The following is a 21,989-nucleotide window of genomic DNA, read 5'->3' on the forward strand; positions in this document are numbered from 1 at the left end:
CATAGCCTGGGTGCGCTACCAAGTAAAATCGAAAATTGAAAATTGCGCAATTTTCGATTTTACTTGGTAGCGCACCCAGGCTATGCATATGTATAGGTTAGGATTTAGTTAGTGTTAGGTCCCTCTCCCATAGGGGGATGACTTCTCCGCAGTGGGAGGGCCGAGTACTTAACAAGTTGCATGCAAGCTGTTACAGGAAACCAACATCCTCCAGTGGTAGACAGGTTATGTGTATGCTAGGTGTGTATTTTATCCCACAAGTGGGGCTTGCACTCTCTTGCAGGTAGGCACTTATCTGTTTTTAAGTAGCGCTGTTCATTTGTTTGCTATGTACTGATTTAATTCATTTTTGGTCAGCTGCTCCCACTTAGCAGCCTTGCTTTTGGTGTATATGCAGAGCTTCTGTTTGGGTTCAAGGTGCGTTTGCAGTTTCTGGGGGGGCTCAGCACACCTCTGATTGTAGGCCATTCGGAGGTGGCCTGGTGATGCGCTGATCCACCTTTTGCGCAATTGTCATTGGTGCTTGTTGCCCCATCCCAGTGCTGTCACTGCTCATCGCCCTTTCCTGCTGGCTTTACTGCTCATTGCCCCTTCCCACTGTCCTAATTCCTCATCACCCCTTCTCGCTGTGTTCACTGCTTGCGTTGCTGCACCTCACCTCTTTCACTACCTGCCTGCCACTAAAATCTGCCCAATGCTACCTGCCGGCCACTACAATGCATCTATCATTACCCATCTGCTACTAAAATCTACTTATCATTACTACCTGCTGACCACTACTATCTATCTATCTATCAATCGCTCACTACCAGATGGCCACTAAAATCTGCCCATCGCTACCTGCCGGGCCACTACAATGTATGGATCACTAACTTTTAGCCGCTATAATCTGTCAATACCTGCCGGCCACTACAATCTCTCTCTTACTCACTACCAAATGGCCACTAAAATCTACCTATCACTACCTGCCAACCATTATAATCTACCTATAGCCACCTGATGACCTCAGACTACAAGCCACCAATTACTTCCCGTCAGCCACTATGATCTGCCTATCACTACCTGCTGGGCCACTACAGTCTACCCATCACTACCTGCTGGCCACTACAATCCACCTATTACTACCTGTTAGCAATTTAAATCTACCTATTACTACCTGCTGGCCACTACAGTCTTCCTATCACTATCTACTGCTTCTATGAGCTAACCAATGATATCCTGCCTGCCAATAGAATCAACCCTTGACAGTGTGTGTGTTTGATGGGGTGGGGGATGAGAACGCCTCAGGGCCTTTTTCTGAAAATTGGTTTGTGGGGGCAGAGGGGTGTGAGGGGGACCCAGTAGATGTTCCCAGTATGGGGCCCAGAGATTCCTAATGACGACCCTGGTCTTAAAGTGAACCTCCAGACTAAAAATCGACTCAGCAGCACTGAAAAGGCCTGGTGTTTCTTTAACAGTTTCATGGCATCAGAACTTTGTTTCTCTTAAACAAGCCTCATTTTTAGCTGCACAGAAGAAAACTGCCCGGGCATTTTCCCCTGATGCTGTGCAAAGCATGATGGGATTTCTGATGTTGTTGTTCTCGTTCTGCTGTTTTGGCGCAATTTTTCTTGTTTTACATTTTGAATTTGACATTTGAAGTCTAGCGTGTGCAACTGGGAGGGGTTATCAGGACACAGGACAGTTGGAACTGTGTATTATGCTCTCTGTCACCTCCTTTCAACCAAAAAGATGGCAACCCCCATGAATCACAAACATTTGCCTGTTCTTTTAAAATGGGGTGGGTAAAAAATTATATTACCTATCTATTCTAATTAACATAACTAATGTACCTTAATGACAGTATGTTTGTTTAGGCTGAAGTTCCCCTTTAAGCATATATTCTCTATTATGCCTCCAAGAAAGCACACATCTCAGCACTCGCTGCAAGCGATGTGTGGAGGTCTGGTGACTGCAGCAAAATTGTGGGACTGGTCTCTGGGGATTAAGGCAGTACATAGCAGACAGCTCAATGATATGACACCTGGGGCCATATGCAATTCACCTTTTTCACCTGAGTTTTCTCCTAGGAGATAATTTTTCATCTTTTATTTAAAATAACTTTTTAGCACATTTCAACTATAAAAAGTACCAACATTAAATGAAAAAGTACTATCAAAATTATTTTGAGCATTTTCTTGCTTTCTGGTGGCTTAAAAGGAATTTTATTGACACATTTAAAAATATCACCTAGGAGAAAACTCAGGAGAAAAAGTGAATTGCATATGGGCCCTGTAGCAGCAAACTTTCACAGACGAGTATGGGAGGAGTGCTGAAGTGTGGGTACAGCATTAGATTCACTCAAGGATAGAGAAAATTATTAAGCAAAACAAGAATGTAATTGGTGTTTAAAGTATCATTTAACTATTTCACTTGGTTGCAACTATGGATGAGTGTACTTTAAAGGGACACTATGGCTAATTTCTTTGTTTTTTGTCACTATAATAGTAATATTTGTATGTGTATCATACTTAGGTACATGTATTGTGGCAGATTACATATTTTTCTTTACACAGCCAATTCCTTTTACAGCTTTAGAGTCACATCGGCAGATTTACCTTACTGACGTGACTCAGGCTAATCCATGTTGTAGTAGGAGGCATCTATTTATCTTGTTGGAGCTGCCGTTATTGCCCACCCCTCTGGTCAGCTCAGTTAGGATCCTTCCATTGTCCAACTGCACTATTCTGCAGTTACAGAGGTCACCCGAATCTGCCGTAAAGTGCTAGATGCAGCCGCCGTGGAGAGTGAGAAACAGCCATTGACCAGAGTGGGACGCATCCGTCGTGCTGAGCAGGATGCAGCTGCATGGATTACGCTGCCCGGCAAGGACCCCTATAGCGAAGCTGGCAATGAAACGGACACCTATTGTTGTCCATTTCTATGGTTACCAGATTTTCACTGCGCAAGGCAGCGGCGGAATCAAAGAGCACAGGGGTCCTTGCCTGGTAGCGTAATCCATGCGGCTGCGTCCTGCTCAGCACGGCGGATGCGTTCCACTCTGGACGACAGCCACAGCCAGCACTTTACGGCAGATTCGGGTGACCTCTGTAACTGCACAATAGTGCAGTTGGAGAATGGAAGGATCCTAACTGAGCTGACCAGAGGGGTGGGCAATAACGGCAGCTCCAATAAGATAAAAAGATGCCTCCAACTACAACATGGATTAGCCTGAGTCGCGTCAGTAAGGTAAATCTGCCAATGTGACTCTAAAGCTGTATAAGGAATTGGCTGTGTAAAAAAAAGAAAATGTAATCTGCCACAATGCACGTACCCAAGTATGATACACATTCAAATATTAATATTATAGTGCCAAAAAACAAAGAAATAAGCCATAGTGCCCCTTTAATGCTGAATTCCACCCAAATGTATTTAGTTTTTTATTAAAGAATGACTGAGCGCCTATAAAGGGAACCTGAAGCAAATGGTATATGGAGGCTGCCATATTTGTTTCCTTTTAAGCAATACCAGTTGCCTGGCAATCCTGCTGATCTTCTGCCTTTAATACTTTTAGCCATAGTCCCTGATCAAGCATGCATCAAAAGGGGGTTTCTGACATTCTGGTGTGATTCAGACACAACTGCAACTAAACAGTCCAGCAGGGTTTACAAAAAAATATGGAAACCTCCATATACTTATCACATCAGGTTTCCTTTGAAATAAAAGAAAATGTGGTTGGCATACAAGTCTTCATATAAGTTTCATGTTTGAACTTGTATAAAGGTTGACAGAGAGAAGGCTGATCAGTAAGCAAAAAACAAAACAAAAAAACAAACAAAAAAAAAACAAAAACATGAAAATGGTTTCCGAATTACTGAAAGGGTTATTACTGAAACTTCTACTTCACTCAGAAGCTAATTGACACAAAGGCCTTACCAAAATTATCATATTGACGTGAGCTAATGCTAAGCTGTGTAAAAATGCAGAATAGCTTCTGCTGTATCCATCGAGATAAAGGGGGGGAGGGGGGAGACAAAACTTTCTCTACTTTGTTTGCACAGCAAACACTGAATTAGAAGACAATCTGATCACTTATTCTGCAACCAGAAATGTTATCAATTAGCTTCAGTGAAGTGTAAATATGTGTTCAAGTGACATGATATCAGTCTTTTACTGTTATCTGTTTTTGGCTGTGTTTAATATTAGAACAGAAATATGTTTTGAGTTTCATACTAGGAGATTAACCACTTCCCAACTGAGGGGTTTTACCCCCTGACCACCAGAGCAATTTTCACCTTTCAGCGCTCCTTCCATTCATTCGTCTATAACTTTATCATTACTTATCACAATGAAATGAACTATATCTTGTTTTTTTCGCCACCAATTAGGCTTTCTTTAGGTGGGACATTATGCCAAGAATTATTTTATTCTAAATGTGTTTTAATGGGAAAATAGGAAAAAACATGGGAAAAAAATTATTGTTTTTCAGTTTTTGGCCTTTATAGTTTTTAAATAATGCATGCTACTGTAATTAAAACCCATGGAATGTATTTGCCCTTTTGTCCCAGTTATAAAACCATTTAAATGATGTCCCTATCACAATGTTTGGCGCCAATATTTTATTTGGAAATAAAGGTGCATTTTTTTCAGTTTTGCGTCCATCCCTAATTACAAGCCCATAGTTTATAAAGTAACAGTGTTATACCCTCTTGACATAAATATTTTAAAAAAAATTTAGTCCCTAAGGTAACTATTTATGTATTTTTTTTTTTAATTGTAATTTTTTTTTTTTTTAAATTACACGGAAAAAAAAATTGGGGAGTGTGGGAGGTAAAGGGTTAATTTTGTGTGTTAAACTAATTTATTTCTATGTGAAAAATGCTTTGGATGTAGTTTTACTATTTGGCCACAAGATGGCCACAGTAACATTTTGTTTATGCGACCTGCAAGCGTCCGGAAGGACGCTTGCAGGAAGTAGAAAGAGGCTGAGAACTTTTTTTTTTTCCACAATGGTCGCGCTGCTCAGCCGAGCGGCAGCGGATCATTGCGGGGCTTAGATCAACGAACGGGAATGGATTTTCCAGTTCATTGATCTCCGGGCGAGCGGGCGGCGGTGTGTTTACTAGCGGCGGGCGGCGTGTTTATGATCGGGAGCGCAGACAGCGGCGGGAGCGCGGAAAGTACGTATTTCTCCGTCCCTGGGGGTTAAAGGATGGAAAAAGGGACGGAGAAATGCGTACGCGCGGGGGTAAAGTGGTTAATGGCTTATTCACACTACAAGAGCTTTTTAAACAGCAGAGATTTTAAAAGCTCTTGCTAATGCAATCCTATTGCTATGCAATCGCTCCAGTGTGAACACACATATAGGATAACATTAGCAAGAGCTTTTAAAATCACCACGTGCTTAGAAAAGCTCTTGTAATGTGAACAAGCCCTATCTGAATATGAAATCACCTTTTCAGCTGGCAGGACACTTCATGTTTCAAATATGTATCTCTTTTCCTTGAGTTTAATATTGAAGGTTTACGAACCACTCCATAAATAAAGTTTTCCATCTGTAATATTTGGGTCTGACAAAATAAGCGCTTAGCCTTTCATTTTCTTTTTTTATGTAATCAGTACATTTTGTGCCAGCTTTCTCTAAAAAATATAATTTTAATGATTGTTATTTTTATAAAGCCAATTAAGTTATCACCAGGCAACAGAATTCTAAATTTTCCTCTGCAGCATCACACAGGAAATATGAATAATCAAACAGAAATGCCTCAGTCATAATGCATTTTTACACGGGGAAATGTCAAAATAATAGGTTTCTAAAGCTTGTAATTTTGGTGTTATTACTGCTTAAACGATAATCCCATCAACTGGGGCAGTAAAACGGTTAATCTTGTGAACTGCACTGTGGAATGAGGCTCAGTACCAGCGGGAGCCAGCATTTCACTTCACATGTGGCTATGTTTATATTTTTCATACAAGCTGCTTGTAGAGGGAGACTGATCTGGGGAACACTGTCATTTAAAGTGCAGAACCAATAGATAGAGCCAGCAGGAAGGTAATAGACATCGCTGTGTTACACCAACAAGGTGAGGACTACTTTCTACACATTCTCTACTACTGAAAAAAATGTTTTAAAGCCCAATTACAGAATGTTTATCGAATTTCAGTCCTGAATAGAGTGAAAAGGGGTAAGAAACCTGGGGCCATATGCAATTCACTTTATCTTCTAGGAGTTCATTTTTCATCTCCAGTTTAAATTAACTTTTTAGCGGTTTGCAACAGAAAAAGTACCAAAAAGTAGGTGAAAAAGTACTATCAAAATTATTTTGAGTATTTTATTGCTTTCTGGGATGTAAAAGGCATTTTATTTACAAGCTGTGAAAATATCACCTGGGAGAAAACTCGGGTGAAAAAGTGAATTGCATATGGCCCCTTTTGTGCATTTTATCACTTCAGTTGACATTCCTAGGCATTTGCAGTGCTTTAAATTGATTGATTTATATAACGCTGATTAGTTACGCAGTGTTTACCCAGTATATCATGTTGTGACTAACTATCTTGACGAGGGGGTAGCAATCGAATAGTCATATGTCCACTGCAGTCTAGGTTAATTTGGGATGGGGGCGGAGCCAAATAAACCGGGTTGTTTTGGGGATGTTGAAGTGCAAGATTGAAACCCCTGCAAACAATGGGAGAATATACAATCACTATGCAGATAGTGTTGTGACCCAGATTTAAACTGAGGATTTATTGCTGTAGAGTAAGGAAGGCTATTCACTACACCACTGTGCTGTGTATGCTACACAGCTATACAGATTACCATATTGTATAAACATGGTTGATTTTTTATATTTTTTTATTTTACCATTTTACACTCCCCTATCTAGTTGCACTCTCCTCATTGCAAATCCACCAAAAATACTATCAAAGCAGCCATTGCTCCAGCTACTCCACAAGTCTGACTACTGAAAGAAAGCGTTTGATGGAAACTAAAACCGATGAAACATTCAGTTGCTTACTAAATATTAGGGTTCACATACTCTCTCAGTCATTGCCCTTGATTATTTATTTACACCATGGGGCATGTTCGCTAAACGGTGGTAATTACAATGAATAAAGTATAATGCAATACATGCTTTACTGATTATGCATATGACTTTACATACCTTATTTTGATTACCGCAGTTTAGTGAATATACTTCTAGGTGCCTTATAAAAATAGGGCAATGTAAACTATAGCCAGTATTTTCTTTACATTTAGGCTGTCGTCATTTTTAAAATGATAGAGATTGATACCAGAACACATTTTGCAAGCCACTTGTGCACATAGACTGCATGTAACTGTAACATTTAACTACTTCACATTTCACACTCCTCCTATTCATTCACCAATAACTTCATCACTACTTATTACAGCTAAATGATCTATACATTGTTTTTTTCACCACAAAGTACTACTTTTTTCAACATAAATTGGTACTTTTTGCTAAGAATTTTATTTTATATGCATTTTAACGGGAATAAGAAGAAACAAATTTAAAAATATATATATATTTCTATGATTTTAGCCGTTATAATTTTAAAATAAAATGTGCTACTTTAGATAAAACCCACACATTTATTTTGCCCATTTGTTCAGGTTATTACAATGTATAAATTGTGTCCTTAGTACAATTTATGGCGACAATATTTTATTTGGAAATAAAGGTGTATTTTTTCTGTTTTGTGTTTCTTTATTTCAATAATTACACACCCTTATTTGCAAAAGTAACAGTAATATACTCTCATGACATACATATTAAAAAGCTGAGTCCCTAAGGCAACCATGTATTTTTTTTTAATAATGTCATTCTTTTTTTTTTTTTATTTTTTTTTTAACAAGTGTTTTATTTTGATAACTATGGGAGCAGGGAAAAATGAGTTAATAACTAACGGGGGATTTATTTTTAATGCATTTTACAGGTACTGAATAGTACACAGGAAGTAATGTGCATGTGTGTGTTTAATTTTAATTTGTGAATAACTACTGGCATCTTGCTGATGCCGGTGTTCATTCACTACAGGTGCTTTGGGAACACATATTCCCATTCACTGATCAGTACTCTGACACAGGGGGGTGTAGGTATGCGCCACTCATAAATACAAAGATACATGTATCTACACCCCTGGTTGTGAAGTCCAGAAGTGCATAGATACACAATGTAGTGGTGGGTAATGTAGTCACATACACAAAATATACATATTTGTCCCAAAGCCTGTCAAGTAAAGGGTTCACAGCTGTCAGATTAATAAAACCTAAAAATAAAGAACTGCCATATAGGAAATAAGTAATTAATCATGCATTTTACTCTGGAATGAATATACATTTTACATGTATGTTTACACATTTATTTTTCATTTTATAATTTTTTAAAGGGATCCTTTAAATTAGCCAGAGACTATGGTAGAGACATAAGACTATGATAATGGCTGGCACATTAGATTGCATGCCCCTTTAAGAGAAAGTAAGTAACTGTTAAATGTACTCTGTAAAGTGGAAGCGCTTTATAAATGCTTAATCACCATCATCATTCCTCCTTTCTCAATGCTTTGTGGAAGTGGACCTAAAATGCAATTTGATACCGATTATACAGCTGAGTATCGTTTTGAAAAATATAAAACAACAAGATGTAATTTTAGATTCAATAGGGCATAATTATATAGCAGGAGTAATAATGTAATATTGCATTTGTCGAGGAGAATATGCCCTCCGTTGTGTAGTAGGTATTAATGCTAGCCCTCATGATTTCATCACTTGTAATCACTTTTCAATCTACTCGTTCCATCCCAGCTTCCCAAGCCATGTCAGCACACAACACCCTGACATTTAATTTAGTGGTAGTGCCAAAAATGCACTCAGGGCTCCCTGAGAGTCCGGTCAGTTTATCTCCAATATTATTTGCACGTTAATGAACAGACTGAGATTTTCGATCATACTTTAGGCTGGCAAAGGCAGAGGACATACAATGCCAGCAGCATGTGGGACAGAGGCCATTTCTGATGATTGGCAGTTGGGTGACAAGGGAAGGCTTATCTCTATTATGTAGCAAAGGGCTGTCTGTGCTCTTTTCCCCTTAATTCTGTTCTAGTGCTTCCTTTGCCTTTCCAGTTTTTGATACATTTTCAACCAACAAGACAGGGCGATCACTCCTTGGATGTCTTTGCTATTTTCCCCGAAACGTCATCAATAATTCAAATCAAATTCAAATCAAAGTACAATAAAACATGACTAGATACGAGCATGCACTGACAAATCTGAACCTTCCACAGTTCTAATATTTTCACTTCCTCCTCTGCCCCATTAATATTACCAAGCAAATAAGATACCAAAGAGATACAGAAGATAATAAACACATAAATCAGCAAAATGTAACAACTCACATACCTAAAAAATAATTCTGTATACTGGTATTTAAAATGACTGTAGATGGGGAAAACTAAAATGTGTGATTGCAACAGACAGAGTCACACTGACTTTACCCAACAGCTGTCACAGTGAACATGGGGTTTAGTTTTCAGATGATAATTCTTAATCCTTGGGGTTTTTTGAATTAGTGAATAAAAGTTGGAATCTGCTGTAAAGGTGCAGGACACCAGATTAGAAGTGTCCATGGGATAGAGAAGAAAATGATTATATTTCATGTTTCTGATTCATGTGGTGGGAGAGTTCAACGGGTTTGACTAGAAGTAATGGATATCTAATGCATAGGAGAGGATTTTATCCATACTTTGTTACACTTTCTACAGGTAAATATTTCCTTTTTTTAAAGTTTTTTTTATACGCAACTGTTTGCAATATTGGCATACTAATAAAGAATTTTTGGTTGAAACACTAATGACGTTTTCCTGATATTAAAGATGTTTTTAATTGCCTAATGTCACAACCTTCGAACTCTAATTGTTTGCCTCTGAAGAAGTGGATCTTGTATAGAACATGAAAAGTGCGTCAGGCCAATCACTACATATATACCTGACATAGATTTGTCATAATTTGTTTATTACGCAATGACTGTAATTAAAAGTTACAATTTATAATCACTGTATTATTGTGGACTGTGGACCTGAAAACTAATTATTTTGTTTTATTTGCTAATTCTATTGCCATATTGATCAGAGGGGTGGTCATAAATTATCCTTTTTGATTAAATTTAATGTCACAAGTCTTGCATTTCTGTAGCTCACTGGAAAACATTTGGATGCTTAAAGTTTTAAAATTCCCTTTATCAGTCCATATGCACAAATGTTTTCCAAGTACTACATAGGCAGAAATCTTTTTATTATCTATATAAAAGCTCTGTGATGAACTGATGCCAAATAAAACCATTTCAGAATTCAATACTCGCAAATACCTTATATATTTGCGTACAAGCTTAATTATTCTGCACCAAAAATGTGCTGAAAAGTTACCCCCATCTGGTTATATTCGAGTCAGTGGAGCAGAACACATTGTGGAGCAGGTTTTGTTACTGGAAGAGGAGTGTAAAGATCTTGCATTAGTGAGCCTACTCTTGCCAGCTGGCTCCCTGCTGTGTCCATACCCCACAACCCCTGCAATATGGTGTGCAGAGTGCACTGCACATGACTATCCATGTCCCCTGGCTTGAAGAGCATGCAAGCCATATGCCAATGGTGCAGTGATCAGGTGTTCTTCCTGTTTGGCAAATGCTCATATTTATGGTGCCATCTAGTGGCATCTTGAGACACAGCTGTAACATCCTTGAAGCACATCTGGCTATGGGGAGAAGAAATAACTTGTACGGATGGCATGTCTGGCTTCTGTGGAGGGGGGTATTCTGGGGAGGGGGCTTATATGTGAGTCAATCACTTTTTCCTGGTTTCTGAGGGAAAAGTGAGTACCTCGGGCTTATACGTTGGTCGCCTTATATGCACGTATATATGGTACCTTCTGTTTTAAGAGGGCAAACTTTTGTTTTGCATAACATTTTAGTAAGAGGGTTTTGTAATCCTTTGGAGCCCGTTACACACTCCTAATTAATTAATCCATGCCATGCACTGATGAGGATCCCCAATACGAAACAGTCTGTATGCATGTTGGATTATTGGCGCGCTGTACAATTAACAAGCTGACACATCATTGAATCACTGCATTCCAGCAGTTCTGGAGGTGTGGCTAGCTTACAGGGACAACAAAGGGAAAGATTTGAATATTCAGCAGCGATGCATCGTAGGAGACATCACGTGCTCACTCCAATCTGAATAATCAAAAATACCTTCTGTTTTAAGAAGGGAACCTTTTGTTTTGCATAACATTTTAGTAAGAGGGATTTTTGGTCCTTTGTAGCCCATTACACACTCCATTTCTAGTTCACCATAAGCTCGCTGAGTAATCTGTAACTCTTTAAGAAACATACACATACAATGAGTATTATATACAGTACTCAACCTCTCCTTTGATGCTACAAGCACATCTTCCGCAGTCATCTAACTTGATTAATTCTGAAGGATTAAAGTAGAAACAAATGTATGTTCCCATCTATCTTGGTGTAAGACAAATATAAAATTGCTAGTGACTCACAACACAATGCTGTTGGCAGCCATAGACCATGCTATCTTTCCATCACTTATGAGTCATATGAATGAGCCGGTGGTAGCATTTTGTTGAATTATGGAAATGATGATACTTTTTAAATCAAAATAATAACTCAAGTTGCGTAGTGCTTAAATGTGACGATTTGTGAAGAAAGCATTTGAATGAAATATGATTGGTCTTCTTTAATGTTGTGTTGGTGGTGATTAAAATCAGTAATGAAAAAATGACTGAAAACATGACTTCATAGAGAGACCCAAGAGGCATGTAAACATTTCTTGAGGCCTAGATTTAACCAGAACGGCTCAACCTCTGTTCCCACTTAACTGTGTCTGAGGAAACATTTTTCAATGCTTGCCATATATAAGTCAAACACTGGGTCAGACAAGTACACAAGAGACTGGAAGCCTCTCTTGAAGAACTAATAAAGTATTACAAACTTATTTAATTTAATCTTTTCTATTTCAATTAATGTAATATTAGCAAGTATATTCTTTCTTGTGAGCCCACATTACAGTGAAATCTCAAACAATGTCAGAGTCTCAGTATGAGAACAGGTTAATTGCATATAATTGTGTCAATTTCAATTCAGGAAAATGTATAATGTCACTAAGGATAAGGCATTCATGTTTTTCCTTCAACTTATCAAAGACTACACGGAATATGTTTAATTACTGTGAAAATGGAATTATTACATTTCATTTAACCCCTCCAGTGTTAACAATATGCTTAACTTTAACAATGTAACACACAAAGTTAAAGAGACTTTTAGACAGCTCTATGTATATATGGCTTATTCTGCTTGTGAAGAGCTCCTGGTTACATTTTCTCAGGAGTGAAAGAGCAAAGATAGTTCTAACCCTGCTTGGTCATTTTTTTATTTTTTAAGCAAGATCTATGATACAAGTGTCAGCTATCAGAGACCTTAGCTGCAAGTTTGTAACTAGTGACAAATTCACCTAGCATAAAAAAAAAACAAAAAAAAAAAAACGTAGCACTGAAGCTACCCTCCAAAGACCCATAAACCAAGTCCTAGATTCTCAAAAACACTAAAAACAAACAGGATATAATAAAAAAAAAACTAGTGTCTAACATAAGTGGCTAAATGTTTGCAGTTCTGCTCTGTAAAAATACTGCCCACCAGGTAGCTGTATCTGCTCATAACAAGGATATGGAAGCCAGTGAATGCAGTAGGTGGAAATCAACAGGAGGGAAAGAGCTGATATCATTAACCCTGTAGAGATGGCCCGAATGGCTCGCCGGCAAACGGTTCCCAGCGAACTTCCGGGGTTCGTGATCGCGGAGAACCGCAAACTTTACCAGAAGTTCGATTCGCCCCATAGTGCATCATGAGGGTCAACTTTGAACCTCTACATCACAGTCAGCAGGCACATTGTAGCCAATCAGGCTACACTCCATCCTGGAGGCCCTCCCCCCTTATAAAACGCAGGCAGCATCAGGCTTTTTACTCACTCGTGTGCCTGCAGTAATTAGAGAAGCGAAAGCTGCTGCAGACTCTCATAGGGAAAGATTAGTTAGGCTCTTGTAGGCTTCTTAGCTTGCTCCTTGCTGATTCTTATTGCTAAAAAAGCACCCCTCAACATCTCTTTTGAGAGCTAATCTTGTTCTTGTGATCTATTTTTTTTGTGTGCGTGTGTCCCACTGACACTTGTGTTGCATAGACAGCCTTGGTAATTTCTACTGTGTGTGCCACTGCCAGGCCCAGCACATTCAGTGACTACCTGTGTGTGTGCCAGGTGCACATTGTAATACCCATCACTGCATATACCTACCTACCTACCGGTTGTTCCCAGTGCACCCACCTACCTACGTGAGCTGAGCGCATGCAGTGTCACTGTGCCTGTCCGGTACCGGTCTGTGTGTGACAGGTGCACATTGTAATACCCACTGCATATACCTACCTGTTGTTCACTGTGCACCCACCTACCTACGTGAGCACACGCAGTGTCACTGTGCCTGTCCAGTACCTGTCTGTGTGTGACAGGTGCACATTGTAATACCCACTGCATATATCTACTTGTTGTTCACTGTTCACCCACCCACCTACTTAAGCGCACGCAGTGTCACTGTGCCTGTCCGGTACCTGTCTGTGTGTGAGAGGTGCACATTGTAATACCCACTGCATATACCTACCTGTTGTTCACAGTGCACCCACCCACCTACGTGAGTGCATGCAGTGTGATATACCACTCAGTGCATACCTGTTAACTGCACCTGTGTGACTGCACATTGTATTAGTCAAGTCAGTGCATACCTTTCACTTCATCCCCCCCCCCGATATGGACAAAATTGACAAAAAAAGGTATAGGCAGACCCAGAGAAAGGCCACCCGGCAGGTCTGTGCGAGGTCGTGCTGATGTGATTTTGTGCGGCCCTGGCCCTAAGTACAGTGCTCTGAAGAAGGCACTTCCCATCAATTCCCAAGATTGTCATGACGTGCTTGACTATTTAAAACAGAACACATCTTCCGCAGCCACCTGCACTACTACTAGCACCACAGCCGCTGCATTTGACAGTTCGCATGAGTTAATTGGTGGGGAAGTAACTGATTCACAGCCATTATTGTTACAACAAGATGAAGGCGCTAAGCAAGTTACACCACCTCATATGTCTGAGTTAGGCGGCGACACTATGGACGTAACGTGTGAGGATGAGGATGATGAAGTACCTGCTGTTGGTGCAGTTTTAGAGGTGTCTGAGGCAAGCGAAGCTGGGCAGGATGATTATGATGATGACGATGATACGGATACCATGTGGGATCCTAAGAGACAAGATGACCAAGGGAACAGTTCAGAGGGGGAGCCAGAGAGAAGTAGGAGGAGACGAGTTGCTGAAAGAAGCAGGGGGAGCTTGTCATCAGAAACAGCTGGTGGCAGTGTCCGGCGCCAGCCAACATGCCCTTCAATGTCAGCTGCTGATGCCACCATAGTGCCATCACCCCATGGGGGCTCAGCGGTTTGGACATTTTTTAGTGCGTCATCCGGAGATCAGAGCAATGCCATCTGTTCTCTCTGCCTCCAAAAATTAAGCCATGGAAAGACCAACACCCATGTAGGGAGTAGGGACAACTGCCTTACGAAGGCACCTGCAGAAAAGGCACAAACTGCAATGGGAAGAGCACCTGAGCAAAAGCAGCTCACAAAAGCAAAGCCAACCTCCTTCTCCTCTTCCTCCTTCAGGTGCAGCATCTTCAGCCACTTTCTTCCTTGCACCTTCACAGCCACCCTCCTCCACTCCACCTCTGCCCTTAAGCGGTTCCTGCTCCTCTGCCCACAGCAGCCAGGTGTCAATGAAGGAAATATTTGAGCGGAAAAAGCCAATTTCTGCCAGTCACCCCCTTGCCCAGCGTCTGACAGCTGGCTTGGCGGAACAGTTAGCTCGCCAGCTGTTACCATACCAGCTGGTGGACTCTGGGGACTTTGTAAATTTGTGGCCATTGGGACACCGCAGTGGAAGGTACAAGGCCGCAGCAGACCAACTTGTGACACCTCCAGGGCTTGCAGGCAGGCTTCCTGCCTCCTCCTCTCCTTCTCCTCCTACTCCTTCTGCTACATCCTCTTCACTATCATCCTCCTCCTCCTCGGCTGGGTGGCAGTTCAACTCTACTGGTGCTGCGATCTCTTTTCCAGCTACACAGCCCCAGCTCCCCAGGGCGACGGTGTCACGCCATCTTAGACATGTCTTGCCTCAAAGCGGAGAGTCACACTGGACCAGCTCTTCTGGCTGCTCTTAACGAACAGGTGGATCAGTGGCTGACCCCGCACCAGCTGGAGATTGGCAACATGGTGTGTGACAACGGCAACAATCTCATTTCCACTTTGAATTTGGGAAAGCTGACACATGTAGCCTGCATGGCACATGTGCTGAATCTAGTCATTCAAAGATTTGTGTCAAAGTACCCAGGCTTAGAGGACGTCCTGAAGCAGGCCAGGAAGTTGTGTGGGCATTTCAGCAGGTCTTACACGGCCATGGCATGCTTTGCAGAAATTCAGCGGAGAAACAACTTGCCGGTGAGACGCTTGATATGTGATAGCCCAACTCGCTGGAATTCAACCCTGGTCATGTTCTCTCTCCTGCTAAAAAGGAGAAAGCCGTCACCCAGTACCTGTACAATTACAGTAAAAGGACACCATCTGGGGAGATGGGGATGTTCTGGCCCAACAACTGGACACTGATGCGAAATGCATGCAGGTTCATGCGGCCATTTGAGGAGGTGACCAACCTGGTGAGTCGCAGTGAAGGCACCATCAGTGACTTGATTCCGTACGCTTACTTTCTGCAGCATGCCATGCGTAGAGTGGTGGATCAAGCTGTGGAGGAGCGTGGGGAGGAACAGTTGTGGGAGCAGTTTTCATCAGAACCAGATGTTTCCTCAACACCTGCGGCAGCACAGAGGGGGGAGGAGGAGTTGTGTGGGGAAGAGGAGTCCGACTCGGATGAGGAGGAAGGTGTTTCTTTGGAGGAGGCAGCGGTGGCAGAAGAACAACCGCAGCAGGCATTGCAGGGGGCTTGTGCTGCTCAACGTTCCCGTGGTATTGTTCGTGGCTGGGGGGAGGACGACTTACCTGACATCACTGAGGAAGAGCAAGAGGAGATGGATAGTACGTCTGGATCCAACTTTGTGCAGATGACATCTTTCATGCTGTCCAGCCTGTTGAGGGACCCCCGTATAAAAAAACTCAAGGGGAATGAGCTGTACTGGGTGGCCACGCTACTAGACCCTCGGTATAGGCACAAAGTGGTGGACATGTTACCAACTCACCAGAAGGCAGAAAGGATGCAGAACATGCAGAACAAGCTGGCTACTATGCTTTACAATGCATTTAAGGGTGATGTCACAGCACAATGGAATAAAGGTACCACTGCCAGTAATCCTCTACCCATGTCCACGCAGGCAAGGACAGGACGCTCCAGCGATCTCATGGTGATGTCGGACATGCGGACATTCTTTAGTCCAACGTCTCGCCTTAGCCCTTCCGGATCCACCCTCCACTAACACCTCGACCGGCAGGTAGCTGACTACCTGGCCTTAAGTGTGGATGTAGACACTGTGAGCAGCGATGAACCCTTGGACTACTGGGTGCGCAGGCTTGACCTGTGGCCAGAGATGTCCCAATTTGCCATCCAACTTCTCTCTTGCCCTACCTCAAGTGTCCTGTCAGAAAGGACCTTCAGTACAGCTGGAGGCATCGTCACTGAGAAGAGAAGTCGCCTAAGTCACAAAAGTGTTCAGTACCTCACAGCACAATGGAATAAAGGTACCACTGCCAGTAATCCTCTACCCATGTCCACGCAGGCAAGAACAGGACGCTCCAGTGATCTCATGGTGATGTCGGACATGCGGACATTCTTTAGTCCAACGTCTCGCCTTAGCCCTTCAGGATCCACCCTCCACTAACACCTCGAACGGCAGGTAGCTGACTACCTGGCCTTAAGTGTGGATGTAGACACTGTGAGCAGCGATGAACCCTTGGACTACTGGGTGCGCAGGCTTGACCTGTGGCCAGAGCTGTCCCAATTTGCCATCCAACTTCTCTCTTGCCCTGCCTCAAGTGTCCTGTCAGAAAGGACCTTCAGCACAGCTGGAGGCATCGTCACTGAGAAGAGAAGTCGCCTAAGTCACAAAAGTGTTCAGTACTTCACCTTTATCAAAATGAATGAGGCATGGATCCTGGAGGGCTACTGCCCACCCGAAGACTAAGTCAGTCCCCACACACAGCATCTCTGCCTGCATGCCTTGTGACTGCCTGCCCCAAGACTAAGTCGCTCCCCACACAGCATCTCTGCCTGCACGCCGCTTGACTGCCTTCTCTGCCACCACCAACAGGGTCCAGGACTCCAGGCGGAATCCTGAATTTTTAAGGCCGCTGCTAGGCCGCTATAATAATTTTTCTGGTGCGTGTACATGCCTGCCTAATTTTTCTGGCTGCACTGCAGCTGCAACAACAAAACAAAAGGCATGTACATGTGCCAATTCCCCTTTATGATCATTACCTTGCCGCTGTGAAGGGGCTTGCGTATCACAATGAAGCAATGACCGCCGGCTATATGAGTGTCTGGGGGGGTTGCACACCCAAGATAATAAGGTCGTTGCTTCATTGTGGACAGACCAAATTTGATCAGCTGGACAGTCACTGTTGTTCTATCATTGAGCTACCACAGACCGGCGACCATATGGGCTTGAAAACCGCCAGGGCATGCACTCTGGCCATGGTGCGCACCAGTCCAGGACGGCCGTCACTACACAAACAGCTGTTTGCGGTGTGTTACACAGTGAGTTTGGTGTGTCAGTGTGAAGCAGTACTCTAATTGTGCTCCCTGATTGATGTATACAAATGACATGCAAGATGTTTTAAAGCACTTTAGGCCTGTAATTTAGCATTCAATGTTATTTCTGCCCTTAAAACGCTGCTTTGTGTCAAATCCAGATTTTTCCCCGGGACTTTTGGCATCTATCCCACTCCGCCATGCCCCTCTCCAGGTGTTAGACCCCTTGAAACATCTTTTCCACCACTTTTGTGGCCAGCATAAATGTTTCTAGTTTTCAAGGTTCGCCTCCCTATTGAAGTCTATTGTGGTTCGCGAAAGTTCGCGCAAATCGAATGTTTGGTAAAGGTTCGCGAACCTAAAATCGGAGGTTCGGGCCATCTCTATTACCCTGTAGCCGACCACTCCACACCAATTGCCGCGAACACGGCGGCAGCCCCCGGACGGCTCAACTCCAATTGGCGTGAAGTCCTGGGGGTGGAGATTGAGGCTACTTTCCCACTAAGACATTGCGTTAGGTGCTACGTTAAGGTCGCATAACGTGCACCTAATGCAACGCACAGTGGTTTTGTAGCTGGACGTTACATTGAGCCGCATTAAGTGGCTCTTCACACGTCCTGTGATCCTGCGATACGTACTCTTGGACGCATGCAGCATCACGTGGTCCCGCCAGCCAATCGCCGCACAAAGCGGCGCTCCAGGAAGTAAACACTGCACGTCACACCATGCAGTGAATATTAATTAGCCGTGTGGCTGGCCAAGGAGGAGGAGGGAAAACCTCCTTCTCCAACACTACTGAGCATGTGCGCACAGTCTAACGCGGCTTAGCCGCGCATAACGCACAGCATGCAGCACATTCAACTGACGTCCTGCGTTACAATGTAACGCAACGTGGGCACTGTGAACAGCCCAATGATTTTTCATTACTGTGCGGTGGGCTGCATTACAGGCTGCACTAACGTGCGCCTGTAACGTCTCACTGTGAAAGCAGCCTGAAGGTATCAAAAGCGCCAATGCGTGTGCATCTTCACTTGAATCGCAATGCAAGAAAAAGCGTCCATCAAGGCAATCAATAACATCAAATTGCCAACACCATAATATGTTACAAAATTACATTCAAGTTTATTAAGGACTTGTCCCTTCAACAATTAAAATCAATTAAAACAGCATAGCACAGAGGGTGACACGTAGTAACCACAAATTTAAATGCTAATACAGGTTGCACTGTAAGTGTGGGTATAATACCATTACAATGGCTCAAATAGTATACCTTCAATAATTATATATTGATTCGCCAAGTATGTTGGTAATAAATAAATGAATCTCACCCAGATCTGCAAGCTGGTGGTCTATAAACTAATTAGGGACTACAAGCACATTGGATCTGAAGAACATTGACTTTTCTAATGCCAAAGTATTTTAATTTTATATATTAATGATATTATGTTGGACAGATCATACCTGATAGTGTGCAATGACATTGAGCCTCTTCCAGTCATTCTCTATCTTTGTTGTGATATCTTCATCCTGAAGAATCATCCGGGCTCCACTTGCTTGTCTCCATTCTGTTTGGAAAAAAATGTAAAGTGGAAATTAGAAAATATAGTATTTTACATACAGTCTGTACAATAATTTGTTGTAGTAAAGTCAAAATCCACTGACTTCATATTCACATGAATAACAGAAGTTTCATCCATTAATGCAATGTTTTTTCTACCTGGTTTACATTGCACACCATACCTGTCAATGCGTAGGCAGCCTTCCATTAGACTTGCCACAAGTAATGATACACTGTGTTCTATTTATGTCAGGGCTCCTATATACTCTCTGTTGATCCTTGACAACACACTGACAACCATTGTCAGTTAAACTCACTAGTTGAAATTGTGCATTTGTCCTGTCATAACTGCTGTAAAGGGTCCTCTACACAAAAGATGTATTTGATCGGCGCTGCCTTGGAAGTGATGTGTCCAACAACATTAGCTTTCATGCTTCTTTTTACCCCAACTGTCTCTTGCACTGCTCTGACAGATTCTGCTAATAGTGCTGTTCAAACACAAGCCTTGCTGTTGAACTGCTAGGCTTGATCTACAATTTGACACTCTACCCCCAAAGTATGTTACAAGGAACGGGAAAAATGAAAACTGAGCTACCTATGGTTGAAATGTCAAGCTGTGGCTGCGCATTCTCACAAATCTCTGCTCGGTGGCAGGCTCATGATGTACCTGGAGAAGAATAGTCAAGGACTTGTGTAGGAAACAGTGCATGTCACTGATCATAAAAAAATGTAAAGAATGGAAGCACGTCATTCTGCTCTGTCACTTGAATGAAATTAGGACATTTGTGACATATGATGTTTTTTCATTTGTGAATGGGACAAAACAGTAATGATCATTAGACACGTGTTTAGAGGGCAATGCGGTGCAAATGATTTTGCCTTGGGTGCCAATTTCATGCACATTGTATGCAGCTTGGTATTGGGGCAATCAAATGAACTTTGTCAGTTTTGATTGGTCCAATTTCAAGCTGCATATAATTTGCATGACTTTTTCAGGCAAGCTGGAATTATTTGTATCTGATTGACCATCTCTGGTAAGGAACCTACCTAAAACTAACCTGCAACAGGTATGACAACAGAAAAAAGAGCATATGGTAACACATACCACACAAACAAAAGCATTACGACATATATATTTTATCATAATCTCTATGTTCCCAAGTTGTCTCCAGAACTTCCCTGTAGGACTAGCAGGGATGGGTGGGATGGTGAAGGGGTGCAAATAAACCCAATTCCTACAGATACAATTCCAGGTTGTGTATAATATTTGAATTATTTAAATTAGAATCATTTGGCCATACAGTTTTCATCAAAGATAAACCCTGATTAAGTACATTGTAAAAATAGGTTTAATATTCTAGCAAACCTCTTAAAAATATAATTATGCTTTAGTACTGTGTCGGAATATTCCAATAAACGATTGCTAAAAGGTGACCTCCCAGACATTGCTGTTCACTGAAAAGAAGAGCAGTGCGTCCCGTACATTGTCATCACATCAGCCAGCTCCTTTAAGCAAGAACACTAAAGACAGACACTCTCCAATCCAATCTGTTTATGCTCTACCTTCTAGCAAGACAGAGAGAGAGAGGTAAGTAAAAATCCCATTATCTTTATCTCTCCTTCCAATCAGAAGTGGCGGTGAATGCAAACTCAGAAGACAGCAGCTGTGAACTCTTTATATTTCATTCAGAAGATAGTGTATCTTTCACTGCATACATGAATTGCTGAATTTCTTTACTTCAAGTATTGCAGGAAACTGCAATTCAAAGAATATCCTGAATAAAAGCCAAGGACACTGGCAATAACATGCCTGGCCGCTGCTGCCTACTTGGAACGTATAATGGGTGCTGTGCAAGTTATTGTTAGCCATGAACTCTTTATTAATTCTACAATCAGAATTGCAAGCTAAGGAATCAGAAACTCACTCTTACTTCTCTCTAAAACAAGGACAGAAACTGATGTGGGATGAATATACGAGTAATATGGTAGAAACAACTGTAATTTATCGCTGACAAGAAGCAGATTCACATATTGATAGATCGGAAAGTATTTTCTCTTATGATGAGCCAGCCCCACACATCGCATGACTTTTGTGAATACCTAGGCCACCTAAACACCTTCTGCAGGTCCAGTGTTTGGTAATGTAAACTAAAGGCTCTGTCATATTCTGCACAGATATTTAAGACACTTCATTCATCAAACAAAGGTCCACTTACTACTGTACTATCCCATGGAAGTTATTTTAATTACTAGCAGCCAGTGCCCTAATATTTGTGGATGTGTAATCTGTCAATTTTTTAACAACCTTTACTTTACATGTATTTCAAATATCTACCTCAGTTTGCATCTTGAAGTAACACAGGCCCAATGAACTGGGCATCTGTTGTATCTTTCCATAGTTTTATTGATTTTATTTTATCATATGATTCACTTGCATAAAATAAACGTTTTGAGTTGATGTTGCACATGATTGTTTTCCATATTTTTGCGCATACATACAAACTCACACATAAATGTTCTCATTCAGCATTACTGAATATTTCAGGAAAATGTTTGAACTGCCGCCAAGAGTGCTTCTCT

The 21,989-nt window shown here is 41.8% G+C and overlaps 1 protein-coding gene across 2 annotated transcripts in view; it reads right to left on the reverse strand.

Moving 5' to 3' along the window:
* PLXNA4 (plexin A4) overlaps positions 1 to 21,989 on the reverse strand; it is a 910,299-nt gene that overhangs the window by 70,678 nt on the left and 817,632 nt on the right. For both annotated transcript variants that reach the window (XM_068276018.1, XM_068276019.1), the window contains one exon: positions 19,313 to 19,416. In XM_068276018.1, coding sequence (XP_068132119.1) covers positions 19,313 to 19,416 — 104 coding nt within the window. The remainder of the gene's footprint in view (positions 1 to 19,312; positions 19,417 to 21,989) is intronic.

This window comes from Hyperolius riggenbachi, chromosome 3 (assembly GCF_040937935.1).
Source record: "Hyperolius riggenbachi isolate aHypRig1 chromosome 3, aHypRig1.pri, whole genome shotgun sequence".
NCBI classification, from domain to species: domain Eukaryota; kingdom Metazoa; phylum Chordata; class Amphibia; order Anura; family Hyperoliidae; genus Hyperolius; species Hyperolius riggenbachi.